At 39.9% G+C, this 24,664-nt stretch overlaps 1 protein-coding gene across 1 annotated transcript in view; it reads left to right on the top strand.

Moving 5' to 3' along the window:
* Window positions 1-6,026, top strand: part of LOC101646575 (ferritin heavy chain-like) — a 55,757-nt gene extending 49,731 nt beyond the window's left edge. The window contains 2 exon segments of the mRNA XM_045283760.1: window positions 5,318-5,947; window positions 5,949-6,026. Coding sequence (XP_045139695.1) covers window positions 5,318-5,947; window positions 5,949-6,026 — 708 coding nt within the window.
* Window positions 6,027-24,664: the final 18,638 nt, after the last annotated feature.

Here is a 24,664-nt window from a genome sequence, read left to right as displayed (position 1 = left end):
TTCTATGCCATTCTCTCCCTCAATTTTAGTTTATTTGTTCCCTTGTCCCTGGCTTATCTGACATCCCCGTTCCTTTCTTCTGCCTCCCCCTCTCCTGTGTACCCCCCTCCCCTCCAAACCAACGGTCCCATTGTTTTTTCCTCCAAATTGTTTATCCAGTCTATCTTATCTAGATAGACATGCAGAGACAATAATAAGTGCAAAAGCAAGACAAAACCAAACCAAACAATAAAGGAGGACAAAACAAAATAGCACAACAACAAAACCGACAAAAAGTAAACGCCTATAAACAGGTCAGTTTGTTGACTTTTTGGGGTGTTTTCCAGTCCAGTCTGATGGGATGCAATGCTCTCATTCAAATGTCTATATTTGGTATTCCCTAGGAACTTCACTGCTTTGCTCCCCTTGCTGCTCTGTTGCATGTTCTGTTAGACAGGGTTCTCTATAGAAACAAAACCAGGACACTAATTAATATGTATATGTATATATATACATATACATATTATAAAACATAAGAAGTAAACTGTTAATTAATCTATAAAGCAGTACAAATGGCTCAGTGCAACTCAATTCTGTGAGACAGCTAATACAGTGGCAGTTCTTCAAGTCTTGAGGGCTGCCAGGTAGTCCTCTGTAGAGCAATTCAGGCTATCTGGCCACAGGCAGCAAACAACAAAGCAGGTCACCAACAGTCAGCCAGATGACAGGGTCTGACAGTCCCTAGCTCAAGCAATGTATATTCCAGTAGCGTGGCAAAGCAGGTCTTGAAGGAACCTCAAACTACAGTGACATAGTCCACGGGTTGTGTGTCCCACAGGTAGTGTATCTTGCAAATTGAGGCAGAGAACAAGCTAAGGCAGGTGCACACTGGACTGATCATTAAAGAGCAAGAGATAAGAAAGGGGAGGCTCACCAAGCCATTTATCTCTCTGCCCTTTAATTAATCCCACATGTGTTCATTGGCCATGTTGGCACAATAAGCCTACCTATCACATGCCCTTAGTGTCGCCCTAGTGTAATGGGGTCATATCGGGCACAAGTCCTGCACTGTGTCTCCAGTGTTGTCCCCTGTAGTGCTGTGGGTCAGAGACGGACGTTGTGTCTGTGTCTCACGGTGGGGCCAGCCCTATGGTCCTCTCTGTGTATTGGGTTTTCTTAGCAGGAATATCATTCTCAGGCTTGGGGGGCCAGGATGTGTTCCACTCTTTCCTTCCTTCTTAATTTGATCCTGTATGCTCTGATCAGACATGCTACCTCTACCTGAGCTGTAGCTTCAGTGTTGTCCTCTGAAGTTCTAGGCATGTCTTTTAAAAATAAAGTTTATTTTTTAGGTTAAAAAATTGGGCAGAAATTTTCCAATATGCCTCCTCTCTGCGGTGGTGTAATTGGTTACGCATGTTATGCAGCCAATTGCATGTTCAGACATTTGAAAACACCAGCAGCTCCTTGGAAGAAAAATGACACTTTCTACTCCTATAGATTTTAAAGCTTTGGAAACCCATATGGCCAGGTCTACCCTGGCCTGTAGAGTTACTATGGGTTGTAGTCAACTCCAGGCACTAACTTTAAAGTTTTCCCTCTACACAGTTCCTCCTATTATAAAAAGTTTGGATTCCTGTGTTGTGTTCCTTATAAGTTATGAACTTATATGGAAACAAAATCCATAATTTACATTCTGATATCTTTAAAACCAATATCCTTCTGACATATTATATTAAATATAGTTCAATTACAAGAAGCCCTGGCAACATAGTGTGTTATGAGTTGGGCTACTAACCACAAAGTCAGCAGTTTGAACCCATCAGCCACTCTGCTGGCGAAAGACGAGGCCTCTGTTCCATTAAAGATTTACAGCCTTGGAAGCCAGTAAGGGCAGTCCTTGGTCTGGAGTGTTGCTATGATTCAGAATTGACTCCATGGTAGCGAGTTTGAATTCAAATATATCTTATGATTTAGTTCACCTTGTTCACTTTTCTATTGTCCTTTTTAGTTTGGAGATTTAGTGCCATCTAGGAGCTAGGGCTAAGCCAATGCTACTAAACCTTGGTCTTTACACAGAAACAAATATTTATCTTTTATTTAAAACTATGTTCCCTATTCCTCTGTTAATTTTTGAAATTTGTAGGCTCATATTTTCTGAAACATTCCCCTTTTTCCTTAGATTGTATTGGCACATTAATGAATGATTATTCAGACATTTTTATGTATAAAAACACCTTTTCTCTAGCGTAAGATTTGACAGGTGAAACTCATACCATAAATAGAAATTTAGTAATTTGTGTGGGACTTTTGATTTGTTCTGATTTATTAAATATAAAGGCTATTTGAACAGAAGGAGAACTTAATAGCCAATAGTTAAGCTTTTATGTAGCCCATGATTAAAGTAATTAATGTCAGATACTTACAAGCAAACTCTACAGAGAAAGAGTTTGATTCCCATTAACCCTCCATTTTCCCTATTCTACTGCCATCAGGGCGATTCCAACTCAAAACTACCCTATATCCTTACCCGAGCGGACAGGGTCTTCTTTCCTGAGCACTTCTTTATGATCCTCAAATTGAGAATTACATTGACTATTTTCATCTCAGATCCTGAATTTTCCTGAAGGAAAGTGGCAAGCATCATTTAAAGGCTCAATAGTTTCCATCCTAATCCTGGACATCATATTTGGTTTATTTGTGTAATTACTCCTCTTAGCTGTGACAATTTGGAAGTACATGTTTAGGAAATAAGTCTGAATACTTTCATGTATCCGTTAGTCATTACATATTTAGATTTTTAAAACCCATTCGTATTTTACAGTTAGATAAGGATAAGATAAAAACAGCCACTAGCACAGCCTCTACCAACATGCTTTCAACATATTTAGAAACCAGAGGCACTTGGAAGCTTCCAAAACGTTCCATAGGGAGAACGCAATGTATGAGACCACGGAAAAGATAGGGGGGTGGGGGTGGGGGAAGCAAACCTCGACACATTAAAGAGCAAGCACAAGTGGGTTTAAAATATCTATACTTTAATCAAAATTAGGAGTATAAAGGAAGATACTGATGAACATATTTATAAATGAAAGGCTCCTCAATATATTTATTTAAAAATAAATACTCCTGAACATTATAGCTAATAGCCAAATATACGACAGAGTTTGAAAGAAAGACAGTGTTCCTTTCTGTGATTTGAGGGCACTGGTTTGATGATGCCAGTTCATCCCTACACTCACACCTTCATTTCTTACTGTATGGCTGGCTGGTAACTAGAACAGAGGATATGTTGACTCTTGCCCTTAGGCTGTCCCTTGGTTGAAGACATAGGTATTGACATTTAACACTTATTGCTTAGGCCACATTTTGTGTATCACCCAGAATAGAAGCAGCTTCTTTTTTTACTATTCATTACTGTTTCTAATATCCAATACATCCCGAGTTGAATTATAGACTGATGTGCCCTGGTAGCGTGGCATATATTTTGTTATCAGGTAAAGATAATATCCATCAGACACACCCACCCTGACAGACAATACATACATATGTGTACCCACACACTCATGTAAACACACAGGAATTTTATAGAGAATTTGGGAATTCTAGCTTACAAGGTTACACAAGCTAAGTTTCCTCATCATAACACAATAAAAGATAAATAGTATTTTAAAAATTCACATAGCAATACACAGACCCTTAAGAGCTAAGATATGCTCTTAGTAATATGTCCAAGGTATAAATGAGAAAAAAATACAATTGTAGATTTCTTCAAACATACATATATGAAAATATTACCTAACAAATTGTATGGTGTATCCAAAGATATATTCAGAAGTAATTTTGTAGCCTTAAGCATTTTAGTTATTAAAAGTTATTAAAAGAGGTCAGATGGATGTAAGACATTTAATCATTGAGTTCAACAAAAGGAAAATAAAACCACACAACAAAATAAAAAAGTGAAAATATAAAATCAACTGCAGGAATTAATGAGTTAGAGAACAAAATGTGAGAAGTAGAAATGAATCTAAAAGCTGGTTTATTTTACAAAATTCTACAAAGCAGGTAAGCAAATAATTTAATGAATGAAATATATAAAATATAAACAAACAAAATTAGAAATAAGAAACAGTTATGTGACTATTAGCAGACTATATACAATTTTGTATCAATACTTTGAGAATCTAAATGAAATGCATAATTATTTTGAGGGAAAAAACTCTAAAGGACCAAAGTTGATATGAACAATGGAAATCCTGCATAGATAAAACAAAAATTAGGAGTAACTTTACCAAGATATTATTATATTGTTATTAGGGGCTGTTGATTTGGCTCTAATGCATTGTGGCCATTTTACAAGAGAACAAAACACTGCCCAACTCAGATCTTTGATCAATTAGGTCTGCAATTCAAAGCTACTAGTTATTCTGTAGGAGAAAGCCAGAAGTTTCTACTCCCATAAAGAGTTACAGTTTTGTAAACTCATAGGACCAGTTCCATCCTGTCCTATAGGGTTGCTATGAGTTGGCATGGACTCGATGAGAGTGAGTTTGTTTTGGTAATAAATTTTGCAAAATGTATTGATGAGAATACAGATACAGAGTAGAAGTGACATGCATTTGGATAGACAACAGCATGGCTTCAGTGATGATTAGAGCAAGTGTTTAGATGAGCCTGTAATCAGCCCAGGTACCTGAATGGCTGTGATGAACAGAGTCCCCTACTGACCTCATTGGACTTGTACCTTGTGTGAGAGACATGTACCTTCTCTTTTGGGAGCCACTGACATTTTGAGGTTGTTTGTGACCTCTTAGGATCCCTGGTGGTCCAGTGGGTTATACATTGGGCTGCTAACCCACCAGGTTCCCAGTTTGAAACCACCAACCCCTCCTCAGGAGAAAGATAATGCTTTCTACTCCTGTAAAGATTTACAGTGTCGGAAAACCAGAAGGGCAGTGCTACCCTGTCTTATCCCTATTACCCTGAATCAGAATTGACCTGATAGCAGGGAGTTTCAGGAGTTGATCTTGACTGATTTTTAACGTTGCTGTAGAAATATAGTCAAAAGAATAGTAAAAAAGTGACCGATTATTTAAAAGATTACTATATATGATATAATAAATAAATAATAAATAGGCATCACAAACTCACACACGCCATCTATTAAATAAAAGAACAAAGAGGAATTCTGAATCCTACTTTGTGTCACTGAATTAAATCACTTCTATCTAGAATAAAGAGTCAAATGTAAATACTTAAGCATGAAGTAAAATGAAGCAGACAAAACTCAGTGCTGATCTTTGAAAATAATGGTATGCTTTTAAAAGTTTGAAATTAGGCCAGACGTTCTTCGCAGAGCCGCCACGGTCTCCTGCTTCAACAGTGCTTGAACGGAACCCGGTGCTCGCCAACCTCCCCCTGCCAACCGGCCGCCCAGCGTGCCCTCCAGCAGCACCTCTCAGCCTACTCTCTACGACCCCAGGCCTCCACCGCCGCCATGACCGCGTCTGCCTCGCAGGTGCGCCAGAACTACAACCAGGACTCGGAGGCGGCCATCAACCGGCCGATCAACCTGGAGCTCTACGCCTCCTACGTCTACCTGTCCATGTCTCACTACTTCGACCGGGATGACGTGGCTCTGAAGAACTTTGCCAAATACTTTCTGCACCAGTCTCACGAGGAGAGAGAACACGCTGAGAAACTGATGGAGTTGCAGAACAAACGAGCTGGCCGGGTCTTCCTCCAGGATATCAAGAAACCGGACCCGGACGACTGGGAGAGTGGGCTCAACGCCATGGAGGGTGCACTGCACCTGGAGAAGAGTGTCAACCAGCCCCTGCTGGGGCTCCACAAACTGGCCACGGACAAGAACGACCCCCATCTCTGTGACTTCATCGAGACACATTACCTGGGTGAGCAGGTGAAATCCATCAACGAGCTGGGCGACTACGTCACCAATCTGCGCAAGAATGGGGGCCACAGATTCCGTCCTGGCCGAATATCTCTTCGACAAGCACACCCTGGGAGACAGTGATGGAGAGAGCTGAGCGGCAGCCTGGCCTTCCACAAGTCACCAAGGCAGCATGCGTGTGGGGTATACCTGTCCCTTTTCTAGAAATTGTACCCAAGCATCCACTTCCGTTCTTCCATTTGTACCTTTCCTTCAGATAAAGTCTAAACTCATTTGATGCTCAGCTGCTGTGTCAGAGATCTTGACGGGGAGGGGCCAGAGAGCTGCCCGGGGCCCAGGCAGTCAAATTTTTTAAGTGCCCCAGTTCCACTGCAAATTCCCACATCATAAAACGGAGCTTTTGCGGAAAAAAAAAAGTTTGAAATCAGAAAACAAAATCCCCCCAAAGAGCCCATAATATGTAAATAAATTAATTAAGTTGAATTAAATGTTAAAAATCACAATCTGGTCAATTATCATTTGACTCATTTCTTATGATTATAAATTTAAATCATAGTTCAAGTCACAAGAATAAAGTAAAATAATTATACTTAGAAAAAAATCCCACTTTTGGTAGTAAGATCTTCTATGAAGCCTTGAGACCATTATCTAGAATCCCCGAATCTCATTGCCTAGAGTTAGGAGCTTGTGTTCTCAATCTGGTTTATCTGCTTTTTAGCAGCGGATAATCTACAGTCACATATGCACTCAGAGATAGTTAACAGGAGTTGGGCCAGATGATCATTGAGATCTTTCACAAATTTATTTCCAAACCATTTTATTAGGTGCTAAGCCAGACATCATGCCATACCACCATCCAATCACATCAAGCAGTATTGTACAATTGCTACCACACTCAGTTTCAAAACATTTTCTTCCTTCTTGAATTCCTTGTTACCAGCTCCCTCTTACCCCCACCCCTCACCCCGGCAATTGTAGCCCCTGGAACCTTTATTCTAGTTGTTGTCTCTGTAGACTCATCAATCCTGAGCTCCATATATACTGAAAAACATAGAAAAACACATAACAAAGATTCAAGAAGGCTACCTACAATGACAAAACACACCAGACGAAGCTCAATATGAAAAATCCCACAGAAAATCTTGAAAACCAGATCTAGCCCAAAGTGTATTCGAGGGGAGAGCAAGTGATAAGGTTTCAACCATTCAACTCAGGTTTATCATTTTAATCTACAATATCGTTTTAATCTACACGTTGTGCTTAACCTTTTAATCTCCAACACTCTGTCTGGTAGTCAGTTTGCTTATTCTCATCCCACAATTATGGTTAGAGGGATATCATTGGAGGCTTCTTTCCTGTGAAAGTCCTGCAAATGTATTTTTGGCTTCGGCTCACTATCATACAAGCTACCTGCAAACCATAATCTCACAATTTAAACGCTGATATTATTCAATCTTTGGGATTTGTATTATATAATTCAAACCCTTGGGTCATGGATGTTGGTGTGCTTCTTCCATGTGTACTTAGTTGACATCTTACTTAGATGGTTGCTTGTTTGGAAACAAACTTATAAGAGATCAGATGCTCTTCTGTGAGCTGGGCACCATCTAATTTCTTCACCACATTTTGTGATAACACCCATATCGTCTGTGGCAAGTTTCATGAAGGCAGGTTTCAAGCAGGTCCATGTCATAAAAATGAATCATTCCAAGATTGGAACTAGGATTAAGTCCAAGCCCCAAGCCCATTCCTGAATCTATGTTATTTATCTGCCTTTGGCTCCTCTTAGGGACCTCCTTTTTAATTTATGGTACAGAATCTTACCAATCAGCCCCCTGGAGCATAAGGACGTTCTGTTAATAGTGTCATTGATTAGCCCATGGTACTAATTTTTAAAACACTATTGAGAGAGGGAGCTTGAACCAGTGTTGACTAACTATATATCACAATACCTGAATTATTCACTTGTACAGAATAAATCCTTATGTGGTTGGATGATATTTACACAAAAATTTGGAGTTGGTAGTCAGGTAAAACTCACAATCATATTCACTGAAAATGTCAATCACAGGTCTGCCAGAATAAAACACATCTTAATACAGCAAGTAGGGCATGAAAGTATTAAGTCACTGTTGGTCTTCATTCCAACAGTTCAATACTCTTGATTTTACTGTCTTCTGCTTCTTCAAACACCATGCAAGTTCAGTCTTAAGTCCTTAGGTTACTGGTATGTTTTAGGTAGACTCTAGCTCACCTAGAGGGGTTTCCACATTGCATCCCTCTGGTATGGCCTTTGGAGCATGTTGTGCACCTTGAAGATCTACGATTCAATGCCCCAGTGTTCTAAGCAATGTGGGGACAGAAACTCTGCCAATGTGCCTTGCTAGGTGCATATTTCCAGGTACACTGCCCCTTTAGGGTCCTTAAAAGTGTTGTTTGTCATTATCCATGCCCCAACCACCACCAACCCTTCCAACTAGGAAGTTGATTCTCCCCGCTTTTCTACTAATAGACATGCACTTGTCTTCTCCCAGACTTGTCTGCTCCCTTTCTCCTCTCCTGACTTGACTCTCCCATCACTATCCTTCATCACTCTGATAGGAATGTCTGCTAGTACAAGGAGACCTTTACCTAACTTTGCATGGCAGCCACTATGCTGTCAGCCTCCCTCCTCTCTTGAAAATCTGATTCTAGGTGATGTGAGGAGCCCTCCACCAAAGAGACCTTTGAGATACACATCTAGAGAGGATGGTGCATGATTCATTGGCACCAGTCAGGCTCTCTATCACGTTGTCTGGATGCCCTGGTCAACATACAGGATGCCCTGTAAACCCAAGCTTGTGCCTGCTCTAGTGTTTGCTCCCCCTATAGCAGTGAGCTCATACAGTATTTATCTTTTTGTGATTGACTAACTTCACTCAGCATAATGGTTTCCAGATCCCTCCATGTCATGAGGGGTTTCATAGTTTCATCATAGTTTTTAGGGAAGTGTAATAGTCCATTGTGTGCATATACCAGTGTTTTTTTAATTTTTATTCTACAGCTGAGGATTTAGGCTGTTTCCAACTTCTTGTTATTGTGAACTGTGCTTCAATGAGCATGGGAGGGCATACTATCTGTTCACGACCTGTCTCTTATTTCTTTGGGTGTATGCACAGCAATGGTAATGGTGGGTCATATATTTCTATTGCTGGCTGTTTTATGAATCACCATATAGGTTTCCACAATGGTTGTAAATATTTACAAGCTTGCCAGTGGTGTATAAGAGTTCCAGTATCTTCACACCATCTCCAGCAATTGTTGTTGTTTCTCTTTTTTCTTAAATTGGATGTTAGCTATGGGTGTTAGTAGGTATCTCATTATTATTTTGACTTGCTTTTATTGGATGGTTAGTGAATGAGAACATTTCCTTATGTGCTTGTTAGCCATTTCGGTGTCATCCTTTGGGAATTGTCTCAGTGTTTCTCAAACTTACTAAATTTCACGATCCTTTAATACAGTTCTTCATGTTGTGGTGACTCACCAACCATAAAATTATTTTCGTTGCTACTTCATAACTATAATTTTGCTACTGTTATGAATCAGGCAACCCCCGTGAAAGAGTCGTTTGACCCCCAAAGGAGTCGCATCTCACAGGTTGAGAACCCACAGGCTGGTTTAGGTCATTCTAAGAGAGTTATTTATTTATCTTGCTAGAGGCTTGCAGTATTCTGTAGATTTTAGCAATCAGTCCTTTCTCTGATATTTATTGCTAAATATCTTTTCATCTTTTGATGAAAATTTTTTTATGTACACAAGCATTTATTTTTAATAAGTCTCTTTCATCTATGTTGTTTTCCACTGTGTGCAGGAAGAATAGAAAAACTAAAGCCATATCCAATAGACTTTCAGAAGGCAAATAATTAGATAATAGGATTAGATAATAAAATCAAAGAAATAAAAATCTGAATTAGTGAATTTGAAGACTAGTCCCTTGACTATAACTGATAATAGGAACAATCAGCAAAATGAGCAAGGGAATTTGAAGAAAACCTAAGGATTATGTGGTTCACTATCAAGAGGAACAGCATATGACTCATTGTGATACTGAAGCAGGAAGAAACAAAAAATTCTACAGAGAAAATTGTATAAGAAACTAAGAAAGAAAATGTCCCTAATACCATAAGAGAGGAGAAACTATTCAAAAAGCTGAGAGAACCCCAAAGAGGATATAGCCCCAAAGAAAGATATCACAATGTATTATAATCAAACTCTATAATATATCATGGAAAAGGAGAGAATCCTGAGAGAAGCTAAAGGGGAGTGGGGGCGGGAAGCACAGTCACCTAAAAAGGAGATCATTAGCAATAAGCACAGCTTTCACAGTTGGAAAGAAGACAATGGAGTGATATTTATGAAGCCCCCCCACACACACACACCAAAAAACAACAAAAAAAGCTGCAAACCAACAATTTTTATATCCAGTGAAACATTCCTCAATTATAAAGGAAAAGTAAGGATATTTTCAAACAAGGAGAAAATAAGGAAATTTGTAAAAACAAAGCAAGCATTACATAAACAAACAAAAAATCCTCTAAATTAAAATGAAAACTTTGGACAGAGAACCAACAGTACCAGATAAGCCAAGAGCAAAGTGCAAGATAAATCACTTAGAAATCAACACACTTAAAACAGTATTCAAAAAGGCATAAAAATTAAAGAACAAAGAACCCCCATTCTGAAGAACAAAACAAACACACAGCAAAATCACCGCAACAAACCCACACATATCAATAATAACACTGAATGTTAATGGATTAAATCTACCATGCAAGAGACAGAGTAGCAGACTGGATAATAAGCCGAGACAGACTTCTGGGAAGATGGTGTCAAAGCAAGGTCACACTTTTGAAATTTCCTTTGGTTTATATCCAGAACTGGGCTAAGGAGGACATTTCAGGGGAATTTGGCATGGGTTCTGGTCTAGCAGTGCCTAGGAGATCTTTTGTCTGTTTCCCCACAGACAGCACAGCTGTGCTCAACACAACACAAGCTCTACTCCAATTCCCCAGCTAAGAGACCTGTGCTCCTTGGTACCTGACACCCGGAGCTCTAGTCCTTGTGCTCCTACCTACCCCATCCCCAGGAAGGTTCTATTGAGCCCCACACCTTTGTATTTCCTGCTCCAGTGACACACACACCATGATTCCTGGTGTTTCCTGCCCAGATGATTGGAATGCCCCAGTCCCTTGTCCTAATCCCTCTGCCTCCCACCTAATCCCTGATCCCTACCCTTGGCAACCATGGGCAATGCTCCTTGGGGTACCCATCTCTGGACAGTCTGACCCTCTAGGACATCCCAAAGATGTCGATTAGTACTACTGGAGGCCCTGGTTACTGGAGACAACTGCAGCCCATAGATCTGAACCCCAATTGGGATAATCCCTTGCTCAGGTGCTGCATACTCCCCTAACAGCAAAGGAACAACTAGGCCCTTCAGCTAGATGGCCCCAACAATTTAGGGAGAGAGCCAGAGGCAGACACAGAGACAGAGATGCAGCTTGAACCTGAGGCATAGCTGGTTCCAGGTAGTTGGTAGCCTCAGTCTCATTATCTTCTGAGAAAGTAAACAAAGGTATCCTTTCCCTGCCAGAGGAATTCGAATTCAGCAGTCAGGATTACTTGGAAGCCTTCCCCACCCCTGACTAGGCAGCCCATCCACCCAGTACAATATTCTTCTCTACCCTGAACCATATGTAAGGAGTAGAGAGTCCTGTGTCATGCAGCAACCTACTATAAAGGGGTCATCTGTTACAAACACAAATAATTGAAGGACTGCACACTCCTTACATAAATTACAGGGTCAACAAGGGATTTGGCAGATCTAATATACCTCTCATGTATCCCAATCACCATAACCTCTGGAAACTGCTTTCTACACTTTGATAACACACACTCTCCTTTAACTTACCAAGTGAAAATAGACCTACCATGAACCTCTTCACCAACTAATTAAAAATTAACACACTTACCAGGAAGAATTCCTATGATTAATACCCCTAACTAAAACATATTCCCAAGTACCTATAACTTATTTCTCCTCTTCAGATAATCAACACTTCCCATCATCTAAACACAATACCTTTTCCAGCACCTACCTTATTCTCCCCTACACTTTACACAGAAAAAGCAGCCCTTGAATTGTCACCAAGAGAATGTTGTTTAGAATCATGCAGGATTTTAGGTGATCAATACTGAAATCAGATTAAAAAAAGAAAGAGACAAGAACTCTTACACCGAAGGAAAACCCAACAGTTAAGGGATATTTTAGCAGAATTAAGGAACATGGTGGAATGTCTCAACAACAGAATGGAAGAAATGGAAAATTGAACTTGAAGATAACCAAACAGAATTCAGTAAAGGAGAGAAGCAATCAAACAAAAAGCAAGAGTCTGAAGAAAGCATGAGGATGATGTGGGATACCATAAAGAAAAACAATATTCAAATTATTGGGTCCTTGGCAGGAAGCAAAATATAATCTGACAGCTAAAATAGTAAGGGAATTCTTGGAAGAAATTCCTCAATATCACAAATGAAGAGATGAAAATCATTCAGGAAGCAGAGAGAACACCAATTAGATTAAAATACACAAAAATGCATCGGGACATATAGTAATCAAATTATCCAAATTCAAGGAAAAGGAGAGAATCATGAGAGCAGCTAGAGAGAAAAAAATTCACATATAAAGGTAAACAGATAAGAATAAGCTCAGACTTCTCCACAGAGACCATGCAGAAGAAAAGGAATTAGCGCAAGATAATCTGAAAGCTGGAAAACAACAACTTCAACCCAAGAATTCTTTATCCAGCAAAGTTTTCCATAAAATATGAAGGAGAAATAAAAGTATTCTTGAATCAGGAAATATTTAAAGAATTCATAAAAACAAAACTAGCATTACAAAGAATTGTATTCTGTCCTCTATGGGCAGAAAACCAACAACTGCTGCATATGAACGAGATCACCACAGGATGTAACACTACCCAGAAAGCAACACATGGAAAACAGAACCCAAAACATTACAGATTGAATGGAGAAATGAAGACAAGAATAAATTCTTCACACACATACGCCAGAAATGAAGAAAGGAAAAAAAAAAAGATGATCGCAATTAACCTACAATGAGGCTTAATTACACTGAACATTAACGGACTCACCACATGCATAAAACGACAAAGGGTAGCAGAATGGATTAGGCAAGAAGATGAATTGATCTACGGCTTTAAAGAGACACATTTCAAATTCACAGACAAAAAGAGTAGATTTACAGTCAAAGGATGGTGAAAAATGCATCAAGCTAATGGCAACTAAAAAAAAAGCACAGGTGGCAATACCCTGTTTCCCCGAAAATAAGACAGTGTCTTATATTATTTTTTGCTCCAAAAGATGCGCTAGGTCTTATTTTTAGGGGATGTCTTATTTCTCCATGAAGAATAATACGGTACAAATTTATTGTTTATTGTTTTATTAAAAGAGACCTCGCACTTCCTGTCTGCTCCGGCTGCACTGTAGCCAACAGTGAGCTGCGTGGCGGCACCCGCCACTACAGCCTAGAGTCCAGAGTTACAGTAGCTTCGGGGGGCCTTATTTTCGAGGAGGTCTTATTTTGGGGGGATGCCTTATATTTCAGCGAGTGGCAAAACTGTAAGTAAGTCTTATTTTCGGAGGGTGTCTTACTTTCGGGAAAACAGGGTAATTCTTGATATTGATGTCTGCTCCTCCTTTTCCCTTGTTAAGTTTGCTAGTGATTTGATTATTTTGTTGATCCTTTCAAAGAACCAGCTTCTTTTTTTGTTAAAAATTTCCCACCATTGTTGTGTTGTTTTCCCGTTCATTAATTTCTGCTCTTATTTTTATGATTTTTTTTCTTGTTAGAAGAATTATGTTGACTCTGTTCTAACTACCTGTGTTAGTATGGGCAAAGTAGAGAAACAAATCCACAGAAACTCATATATGTATGAGAGAGTTTTATGTATAGGTTAAGTGTACTTTTAGAAAGCATCCCAACCCTATCCAGTCCAAGCACATAAGTCCAACTTAGCCCATATGTCCAACACCGATCTACCAAGTACTCCTCAAACTCACAAAACACACACAATGATGCTGAATGCAGGCAGATCACAGGCCAGTGTGTAAAATTTCTTTCAATCTTGTGGCGGTGTAAGCATTTGAGTGCTGGTAAGGGTGTCCACGTGGCTTCTCTAGTACCCGGCGCTGTATCAGGTTAAGTCCATGTGGCTTCTCCTCAGGGATGTCTCACAGGAAGAGAGCCTTGCCAGCACACTGGTCCAACCATCAGAGAACAAGAGACCAGAGAACTCGAAAGGCAAGGCTCACTGAGCCATTTATCTCTCTGCCCTTCAATCAATCCCACATGTGTTTATCAGCCAGGTTGGCATAATAAACCTTAACTATCTCACTGCCATAGGTGCTGCTTTTAGGAACTGACCATGATTCTCTTCTGTTTGTTCATGCGTGCCTTTAATGCAATAAAGTGACCTCTGGTAACCACTTTTGCTGCGTCCTGTTGGTTTTGAGATGTTGTGTTACAATTCTTATTTGTTTCTAGGAACTTTCTAGTTTTCTCTCTTATTTGGACTAACATTCAATCCTTTTTGAGAAGTTAATTGTTGGGTCTCCAAATTATTTTCTTTATTATTCTCTTATTTCTATTGCTGATTTCCAGCTTGATGCCACAATGATCATAGATGGATTGAGTGATCCCTATGTTTTGAAATTTCTCAAGCTTGTTTTATGCCCCAGCATGTAGTCTATTCTAGAATATGTGCCATGTGCATTAAAGAAGAACATGGGTTTTTTTGTTGTTGCCTATGTTTGTTTTTTTTGCTCATGGATGGAGAGCTCCATAGATATCTATGAGGTCATTTGATCAATTTTCCTTTTCAGGTCTTTGGTTCCTTTTACTGAGTTTCTTACCTGTTCATCTATCTTTCTTTGAGAGTGATGTATTAGAATTTCCTACTATGATGGTTGATCTTGTGACTTCTCCAATCATCTCTTTGAGGTTTGGGTTGATGCATTTCAAAGGTCTTTTGTTGGGTGCATATACGTTTATTATGGTTATGGGTTCTTGATCTATCAAGCCTTTCACCATTATGTAATGCCCATTATTATCTCTCATTATCTTGAGGTCTAATTTGTCAGAGATTAATACCCCTTTTTCCCAAAACACCCCCCCCAAAATAAGACCTACCTACAGTTTTTCCTCTTGCTGAAATATAAGGCATCCACCCAAAAATAAGTCCTCCCCGAAAATTAGCCCCCTCCAAAGCTACCGTAACTCTGGACCGTAGTGGTGGGTGCTGCCGTGAAGCTCACTGTTGGCTGCAGCACAGCCATAGCAGACAGGAAGTGAAAGGTCTCTTTTAATAAAACAATAAACAATAAATATGTACCTTATTCTTCTTCATGGAAAAATAAGACATCCCCTGAAAATAAGACCTAGTGCATCTTTTGGAGCAAAAATTAGTATAAGACACTGTCTTATTTTCAGGGAAACAGGGTAGTGATGAAACAGGGGATGTTACAACAGATCCTAACAAAATAAAAAGAGTAAAAACACAGTACTAAGAAAGACAGTATGGAAACTAATTAAATAACTTGGAGGACATGGACAAATACCTAGAAAAACATTCTCCCCTAAATTAACACATATGGACATTAACAACTCGAATAGACCCGTATCAAAAGAAGAAATACACAAGGTTATCAAGAAACTCCTAACTTAAAAAAGCCCCAGTCCAGATGGTTTCACAGGAGAATTCTACCACGTATACAGAGAAGAGTGGACATCAATCCTACACAAATTCTTCCAGAACATAGAAAGGGACAGCAAATTCCCAAACTCATTCTATGAAGCCAGCAAAACGGTGATATCAAAACTGGGCAAAGACACAACAAGGATACAGAACTATCTTTCATGAACATAGATGCAAAAATCCTCAACAAAATCTTGGCCGATAGCTTCCAATAACATCACAAAATATAATACATCATGACCAAACGTGATTCATACCAGGGAAGCAGGATTGGTTGAACATTTGAAAAACAATGAACATAATCCACCATATTAACAAGAAAAAGAACAAGAAACATATGATCATATTAAATGATGCAGAGAAAGCATTTGATAATATCCAACACTCATTCCTAATAAAATTTTCAAGAAGAAAGGATTAGAAGAGACAATTCCGAATACAATAAAGGTCGTGTATGAATAATCCATAGCTAAGATTACACTCAATGGATAAAAGCTGAATACATTTCCCATGGATAAAGGAACTTGCCAAAGATGCCCCTGTGTTAGTCTGGGTACATTAGAGAAACAAATCCACAGAAACTTATATGTATAAGAGAGAGTTTTATATAAAGGGTAAGTACACATCAAGAAAACATCCCAACCCAGTGCTGCCCAAGCCTACAAGTCCAACATTAACCCATATGTCTGACACCAATCCACAAAGTCTTCCTCCCTCTCACAAAACAGACGCAATGATGCTGACTGCAGGAGAAAAGCTGAGTCAGCGAATGTGTAAGCATATCAGCATTGGCAGGGGTTTCCACAAGGCTGCTTCAGCACCCAGGGCTGCATCGGGGTAGGTCCATGCAGCTTCTCCTTGGGGATGTCTTGCAGGAAGTGAACCTTGTCAGCTGAATCAGGGAACTGGCTAAGGCAGCTGCACCCTGGTCCAACCATCACAAGGCAAGAGACCCGAGAACTCAAAAGGCGAGGCTCACTGAGCCATTTATCCCTCCACCCTTTAATTAACCCCACATGTGTTTATCAGCCAAGTTGGCACAATAAACTACCTCAGCCCCTTACCCCACTTTTATTCCACATTGTGCTGGAAGTTCTAGCTAGTACCATAATAGCAAGAAATCAAAGGATTTCAAGTGGGTAAATAAGAATTGAAGCTTTTGCTATTTGCAGATGATATGATTTTATATACTGATAATTCCAAGGTTTCTACGATAGGATTACTAGAAACAGTAGATTTTGATAGTGTGGCAGGATCCAAGATTAACAAGCATAAATCATTTGTTTCCTGTTTACCAGAGATGGGAACACTGAAAAAGACATCAAGGAAACATTACCATTTACAACAGCCATGGTGAAGCTGAAATATTTAGGAATTAACCTAACCCCAAACTAAAGACCTGCACAAAGAAAGCTACAGAACAGTACTACAAGAAACCAGAAGGGAGCTATGCAAATGGGAGAACATCTCATGTTTGTGGACTGGGAGACTCAATATTGTGAAAAAGTCAATATTACCTAAAGCCATATACAAAATCAAAGCAAACCTAGTCCAAATTCCAGCATCATTCTTCAAAGAAATGGAAAAAATATTTATCAACTTCATATGCAAAGGGAAGAAATCAAGGACAGGCAAAGAATAAGACAAATGAAGAATAAAGTAGGTAGTCTTGCTCTACCTGACCTCAAAACCTACTATGCAGTTATAGTTGTCAAAACAGCTAGGTACTGGTATAATGATAGATACATGGACCAAATGATCAGAACAGAAAACCCAGAAGAAAACATCCGCATACAGACAACTGATTTTTGATCAAGACTCCAAAAGCATTAAATGGGAAGCAGATGCCCTCTTCAATAAATGGTGGTGGGAAAGCTGTATATCCATGTGCAGAAGAATGAAGCAATACCCATATCTCGCTCAACCCACAAAAAAAATCTCAGGGTGGATGAAAGACCTAAATGTTAAACATAGCTATCAGAATCATCAATGAGAAAATTGGGGCAAAGCTAGGAGCCCTAGTGCAGGGAATACACAGACTAGCAGAATTAAAAAAGGAAACATACTCCGCAGAAGATAAAATTGATGAATGGGACCTATTAAAAATAAAACACTTGTGTATATCGAAAGACTTTATTAAAAGAGTAAAAAGAGAGCCCACAGATTGGGAAAACATATTTAATAACCACATAACGGACAAAGGACTGATTACTAAGATCTACAGAATTTTACAAGCTTACAACATGAAAAAATGAATAGCCCTCTGAGGTGGGCAAAAGACCTAAAGAGACAATTCACAAAGGATGGTATTCAAATGGCTAATCAACACATGAGAAAGTGTTTGGGTCACTAGCCATCTGGGAAATGCAAGTCAAAACAACCACAAAATACCACCTAAATCCCATTACATTAGCCCAATTAAAAAACACACAAAAAATCTGGGAACAACAAATGTTGGAGAGGGTGTGGTGAAATAGGAACTCTTATCCACTGCTGATGGACTTGTAAATATGTACAGCCACTGTGGAAGGCGATATTGTGATACCTAAAACAGATGGAAATTGAACTACCATAATGATCAAACAATACCATTTCTGGGCATATACCCAAAAGAAATAAGGAACAGATCACAGATATTTGCTTCCCCATGTTCATCGCAGAACAGTTCGCAACAGCAAGAAGCTGGATATATTTCCATCAATAGAAGAGTGGATAGAAAAACCATGGTACATACACACAATGGAATACTACTCATCCCTAAAAAACAGTGATGAAACCATGATACACCTCAACTTGTGGAGGGATCTGCAAGACATTATGTTGAGAGAATTTAGTCAAGCACAAGAGGATAAATACTGTACGAGTCCTCTGTGGTAGGAACAGCAGCAGAACAGGCACAAGCTTAACCTGGTGAGGTAGTTAGTTTATTGTACCAACCTGGCCGATAAACACAGGTAGGGTTCATTGAAGGGCTAAATGGCTTGGTGAGCCTCGCCTTTTGAGTTCTCGGGTCTCTTGCTTTGTGATGGTTGGACCAGGGTGCAGCTGCCTTAGCCAGTTCCCTGCTTTAGCTGTCAAGGCTCACTTCCTGCTAGACATCCTTGAGGAGAAGCCACATGGACCTACTCTGGTGCAGCCCTAGGTGGGCTGGAGCAGCCTTGTGGAGATCCCTGCCAGCGCTGAGATGTTTATACGTTCACTGAGTCGGCGTACTTATTTGGATTGGATTGGACTGGGTTGGGATGCTATCTTAATGTACAATTATGCCCTGCATATATAAATCCATTCAAATTTTATAAACAGTCCTTGGTAGTAGCAACCTCTTAATTTACCAATGAGGAAAGGGAGATCTAGAGATGTTAATTAGCTGGGTCACACAGAGAGTAAGTAGCTGTGCTAGGATTTGAACTTGTACAGTTTGACTCGAGAGAGCATCTACTTCACTACAGCACACCACCAATTATTCTCTCTCTGTTTCGGTTTTCACATATCAAACTTGAGGGGATTTAATTAAATATTCACTAAAGTTTCTTACTTTAGAAGTACTGCTGTTCTAGGGCAAGATACTTCTAGGAGCTTTTCTTAAAATAGTTTGGGTGGTAGTGACCTGAAATCAGTAAGCCCATCTCAAATCCTCTCTATATTCAGTAGTCCATGTTGCTTGGTTGTGGCCAAATATTGGTTATCACATTTGAACAAAATTATCCAAAAGATAAAAGTATCAGTTTAAATGAACTCCAGGTGCCCTTGAGATATATATATACATACACACACACACCATGAGATGGTGCTCCGATTTGCCATGATAAATTAAATAAATGATCTCTGAGTGGACCTCACCATGGTCCACCAAGCCCCAGGCCGACATCTCTTCTCAGAGCAGCTAATGCATAGAGAAGACCATAGGGCTGGCCCAACCACGAAACATGATCTTCCATCACTGATCCATAGCACTACAGGGACAGCACTGGAGACACTGTGTGAAAAGTGTGCCCAGTCTGCCCCATGCACAGTGGAGTGAAATGTGAAGGGAGTACAGTCGGGGAGCAAAATATCCAAGTTCCAAGGAATCCTGAAAATAGACTTCTGACTTGGGGGACAGGGCTTGGGACCTCATTGGACTTGATCTGAAAACATACATAAGGGTCAGCAGACAGACCTGAACCAAAACAAAAAACACCTCTCTCTTAGACACATATGAGTTTCTATTGATTTGTTTCTCTAGTCCACCTGCACTAACACAGTGATTCATACCAGACCCACAAGGATGGTTCAACCTTAGGAAAACAATGTTGTACATCATATAAATAGTACCACACAATCATATAATTGATGCAGAAAAAAAGCATTTGAGAATATCCAACACCCATTCATGATTTAAAAAAAACAAACCACATGCAACAAAATAGGAATAGAAGAGAAATTTCTCAACACAAAAAAGCCCATATATGAACAAGAATCAGCAAACATCTTACCCATCAGGAAGAAATCAAAAGCATCTTCCCAGCAAATAGGAAATTGACAAAGATGTCCCTAATCACAACTCTTATTCAGTATGTGCTAGAGATCTAAGCCGGATTTTTAGACAACAAAAATAAATAAAAGAAATGCAGATTGGTAAAGAAGGGAAAATTTCACTATTTTCAAATTACATGATTTTATTTGTAGAAAATCCCAAAGACTCGAAAAATATTGGAAACAATTGAAAGATTTGGCAATGTGGCAGGAAAACAAGACTAACCCAGAAAAATCAATTGGATTACTGTATATAGCAAAGGGAGCTCTTAAAAAGAAATCAAGAAAACAATATCACTTAGAATAGCCGTAGTAGAAAAGAATACTTCCTACTACATAGTCACAGTAGTCAAAACAGCCTGATACGGTTACAAAAATAGGTCCCATAACTCCACTTCAACAAAGACCAAAAAAGAGTAAATGGGAACAAGATATTGTATCTGGCAAAATTGTATCTCTGTCTACAGAAGAATGGAACAGGACGAATAACTCAGCTCCATAGTCAAACCAAATCTCAAGAACTTAATAAATGTTAATCCCTGAACTATAAAGATCATCAATGAAAAAATAAGACAAATTTAGGGGCCCTAGCGCAGGGCATAGAGATCAAACATAAGGAGGGAAGTCCACATAATAGAAGACAAAATGGACTGGGGTCTATTGAAAATAAGATATTTATGTGCATCAGAAAACCTACCTAAGGGGAAGCGAGGCTTTTCCCGGCATCTCCCTGCAAGCCAGGCAATGGACTTCCGGTCAGTTTAGGGAAGTGAGGCTTCGCCTTAAGTCTCCTTACAAGCCAGGCAAGATATATCTGGGCAGGCTGGGGAAGCAAGGCTTCGCCCTACGTCTCACCTTCAAGCCAGGAAACAGACTTCTGGTCAGGCTGAGGAAGGGAGGCTTCACCCTGCCTCTCCCAAAGTCCAGTCAACAGAATTCCCAGCAGGCTGTGGAAGCAAGAATACACTGGCGTCTCCCTGCAGGCCCGAGAAGGGAATTCCCGTCAGGCTGAGAAGCACGGCTTGGCCCAGTGTCTCCACGCAAGCCATTCAAGGGACTTCCGGACAGGCTGAGGAAGTGAGGCTTCACCGGGCATCTCCCCACAGGCCAGGCACAGACTTCTGGTCAGGCTGGGGAAGCGAGGCTTCACCTGCCTCTCCCAAAATCCAGTCAACAGAAGTCCGGGCAGGCTGTGGAAGCGAGAATATGCTGGCGTCTCCCTGCAGGCTGGAGAAGGGACTCCCAGTCAGGCTGGGAAGTGAGGCTTGGCCCAGGGTCTCCACACAAGCCAGGCAATGAACTACCCGGCAGGCTGGGGAAGCGAGGGTTCACTGGGCATTTCCCTTCAAGGCAGGAAAGGGACTTCCGGTCAGGGTTAGGAAACGAGGCTTAGCTTGGAGTCTCCCCACAAGCCAGGCAACAGACTTCCGGGCATGTTGGGGAAGTGAGCCTTCGCCCTGCGTCTCCCCGCAGGCCAGCAAACGGATTTCCCAGCAGGATGGGGAAGCGAGCCTTCAGGCTGGCATCTCCCTTGCAGGCCAGGCAACAGACTTCCGGGGAAGCGAGGCTTTGCCTTACATCTTCACAAGAGCCAGGCAAAGGACTTCCGTGCAGGCTGGGGGGAAAAGGCTTTGCTTGGCGTTTCCCTGGAAGCCAGGCAATGGACTTCAAGCAGTTTCTCATACTTATCTCCAAACTTATCTCCAGGACATTCATGAATATAAAGGAAGAGAGAGAATCATTCTGGTGCTTTGCCTGCCTCTACTCAGTGGGGCCTCAAAGAGTTTAATTTAGCTCAATCCTTACCTCCTGGACTTGCTTGGATGTGAAGGAAAACAGTGAATCCTGCATTTCCTGGGCTGCCTTTCTGTGTTGCCTCACCCAGAGTTACTTTGGCATTTCAAGAGTACCCCTAGCACTTACTATTTCTGTGGTCAACAAGCATTATAATTTCCCATAATCTTTAGGATATGGGAAACCTTGTATCATGCAGGTTCCTATGCATCCTAATAACATTAAACAATGGAGTTTTATGTATCTTCTTGTGTTTCCCAACAAGATTTGATAACTGAGTTAGTTAGCTTATCGTCCCAACCTGGCTGATAAACACAGGTGGGGCTAATTTAAGGGCAGAGGCATACATGGCTCCGTGAGCCTTGCCTTTCGAGTTCCAGGGTCTCTTCCTTTATGAAGGTCAGTCCAGGGTGAAGACACATTAGCCAGTTACCAGCTATTGCGTACAAGGTTCACTTCCTGCATGACATCTCTGAGCAGGAACCTTCTGTGGACCTTCCGTGATACAGCCCTGGGTGCCGGGAAGTCGTGTGGAGACCTCCACCAAACCTGAGATGATTTCCCTTTCACTGACTTGGCTTTTTCCATTCAATTGGCATAATTTGTCTCTTTTGTGAGATGGAGGTAGACTTTTTGGATTGGTGGCCCATATATGAGATAATTTTGGACTTATGAGCTTGGGCAGCTCTGGGTAGGATGTTTTCTTGATGTGCACTCAACATTTACATGAAACTATCTTTTATACATGAAAAAAAAAAAGAAAACATACCTAATCAAGAGTAAACCAAGATCTCATGGACTGGGAAAATCTCTTTAGGAATAACCTAAGAGATAAGGGACTAATCTCTATAATCTATAGAAAACTGAAATGTCCCCACAAGACAAAAATGAATAATCCAATAAAAAATTGGCAGAGGACATGAACAGAAAACTTACCAAAAGATGCATCCAAATGGCTAACAAACGTATGAAAAATACTCACGATCATTTGCCATTCAGGAGATAGAAATCAAAACAACAATGAGATATCACCTTACACTGACAATGTCAATCCAATTTAAAAACACAATCAACCAGGAAACAACAAACGCTGGAGCTAGTATGGAGAATTTGAAAGTATACATTGCTGGTGGGTCTGTAAATATATACAACAGTTGTGGTAAGCTATATAGTGTTACCTAAAATAACAAACTAGAAATTCCATACAGGCCAGGAGTACCTCTGGAGGGCAAATTATGTTTCCAAAACTCCATCCATTTCATAATCACCTGTTACTATAATAATTCATTATATAAGGATGGACTCTAAAAGCTTAATTTTTCTTTTTATGTGCATTTGGAACAAATATTAATGAAAAAAGACTCCAGTAGAATAATTAAATTAATTTAAAGCAAAAATCTCCCTCATAATAAAAGCTTGCAAGATAGTATGAACAAAAGATACCACACTCCTAAGTAGTATTCCTTGAAGCAACAAAGTGCTAGCATTTTATTCACTTATATTTCCTGGCAACAAAAAAGATGTTAGTAGTATTTTCTTGGCTCCAATATGCAAATTTAATATCTGATATTGGGCTGCATCTTATAGTTTAATTAGCAGTATTTTTTTCTCTACACAACACCTAGTTATACATCTTACAAGTGATGATGTCTTAGATTCAATGATACACAATATTTTTTTGCCAGGTATTAAAAGAAATAATATTCTTTAATATCTATGTGCCTTAGATTATTTAGTGGTTCTAGTTAGGGAGACAGATGTATAAGGTGATAAATGATTAGGTAAAGGGTTAAATACGAACAAAGTGGATTTTCCTCATTCTTAAAGGTCTTTATTATGGATATTCTGTTTCTTGAAACTTAAAATATCTTAACTAATATTAACTGCCTGGGTTTTGGGAAAACAGTTAAAAAAATAAAATCTGAACTGGGTGTTAAAGACTAAGTAGAAGGGACAAGGGGCAGAGAAGAGTGCCTGTAAGGACAGGGAGGACAGCTCTGGCAAAGGAAAGGCATATGCTATTGTTGTTACTATGTGCCATTGGGCTACTTCCAACTCATGGGGACCCTAGGTGATGGTACAGAGGCTCAGGCTACAGTTTTTATGGGAGCAGATCTCCAGATCACTTCCTTTACAGAGCAGCGAGTGGATTAGATCCACCAACTTTACCCATTGTACCCATTAAGGCTCTAAGGCTATGTGAGGGTAACAATAAGACATTTCATTTGATCATAGCATCGAGATAAGGCTAGGAGTGCCATAAAGGGTTTCATATTTGTTAAAGCAAATAAATAGCAATTAAAAAACTGGCTAATATAACTGAAAATCCAGAGGAAGAGCTTAACTACAGGGCTGGTTGGAGGTAATCATGGTTCAGTGAGAGATTTCTCACCTTCCATGTAGAAGATTTGGACTCAGTCATCTCCCTCCCTCCGTCCCTCCCTCTTTCTCTCTCTCTTTCTTTCTTTCTTTCTTTCTTTCTTTCTTTCTTTCTTTCTTTCTTTCTTTCTTTCTTTCTTTCTGTGATTATGATGGTATCTGTTATGATGCTATAATTACCAGGAAAAAAATAGTGATCACCTATTGAAATTCAGTCGATGAGAAAACATTGGATTGCAATGTAGATAGTGCAGGACCAGGTGACATGTGG

Source organism: Echinops telfairi, unplaced genomic scaffold, assembly GCF_000313985.2.
Source record: "Echinops telfairi isolate 266 unplaced genomic scaffold, ASM31398v2 ScPeMD7_7467;HRSCAF=8505_0, whole genome shotgun sequence".
Classification (NCBI taxonomy): Eukaryota; Metazoa; Chordata; class Mammalia; order Afrosoricida; family Tenrecidae; genus Echinops; species Echinops telfairi.
The sequence above is the reverse complement of the archived record's forward strand: the minus strand, read 5'-3'. Positions and strand labels throughout refer to the sequence as shown.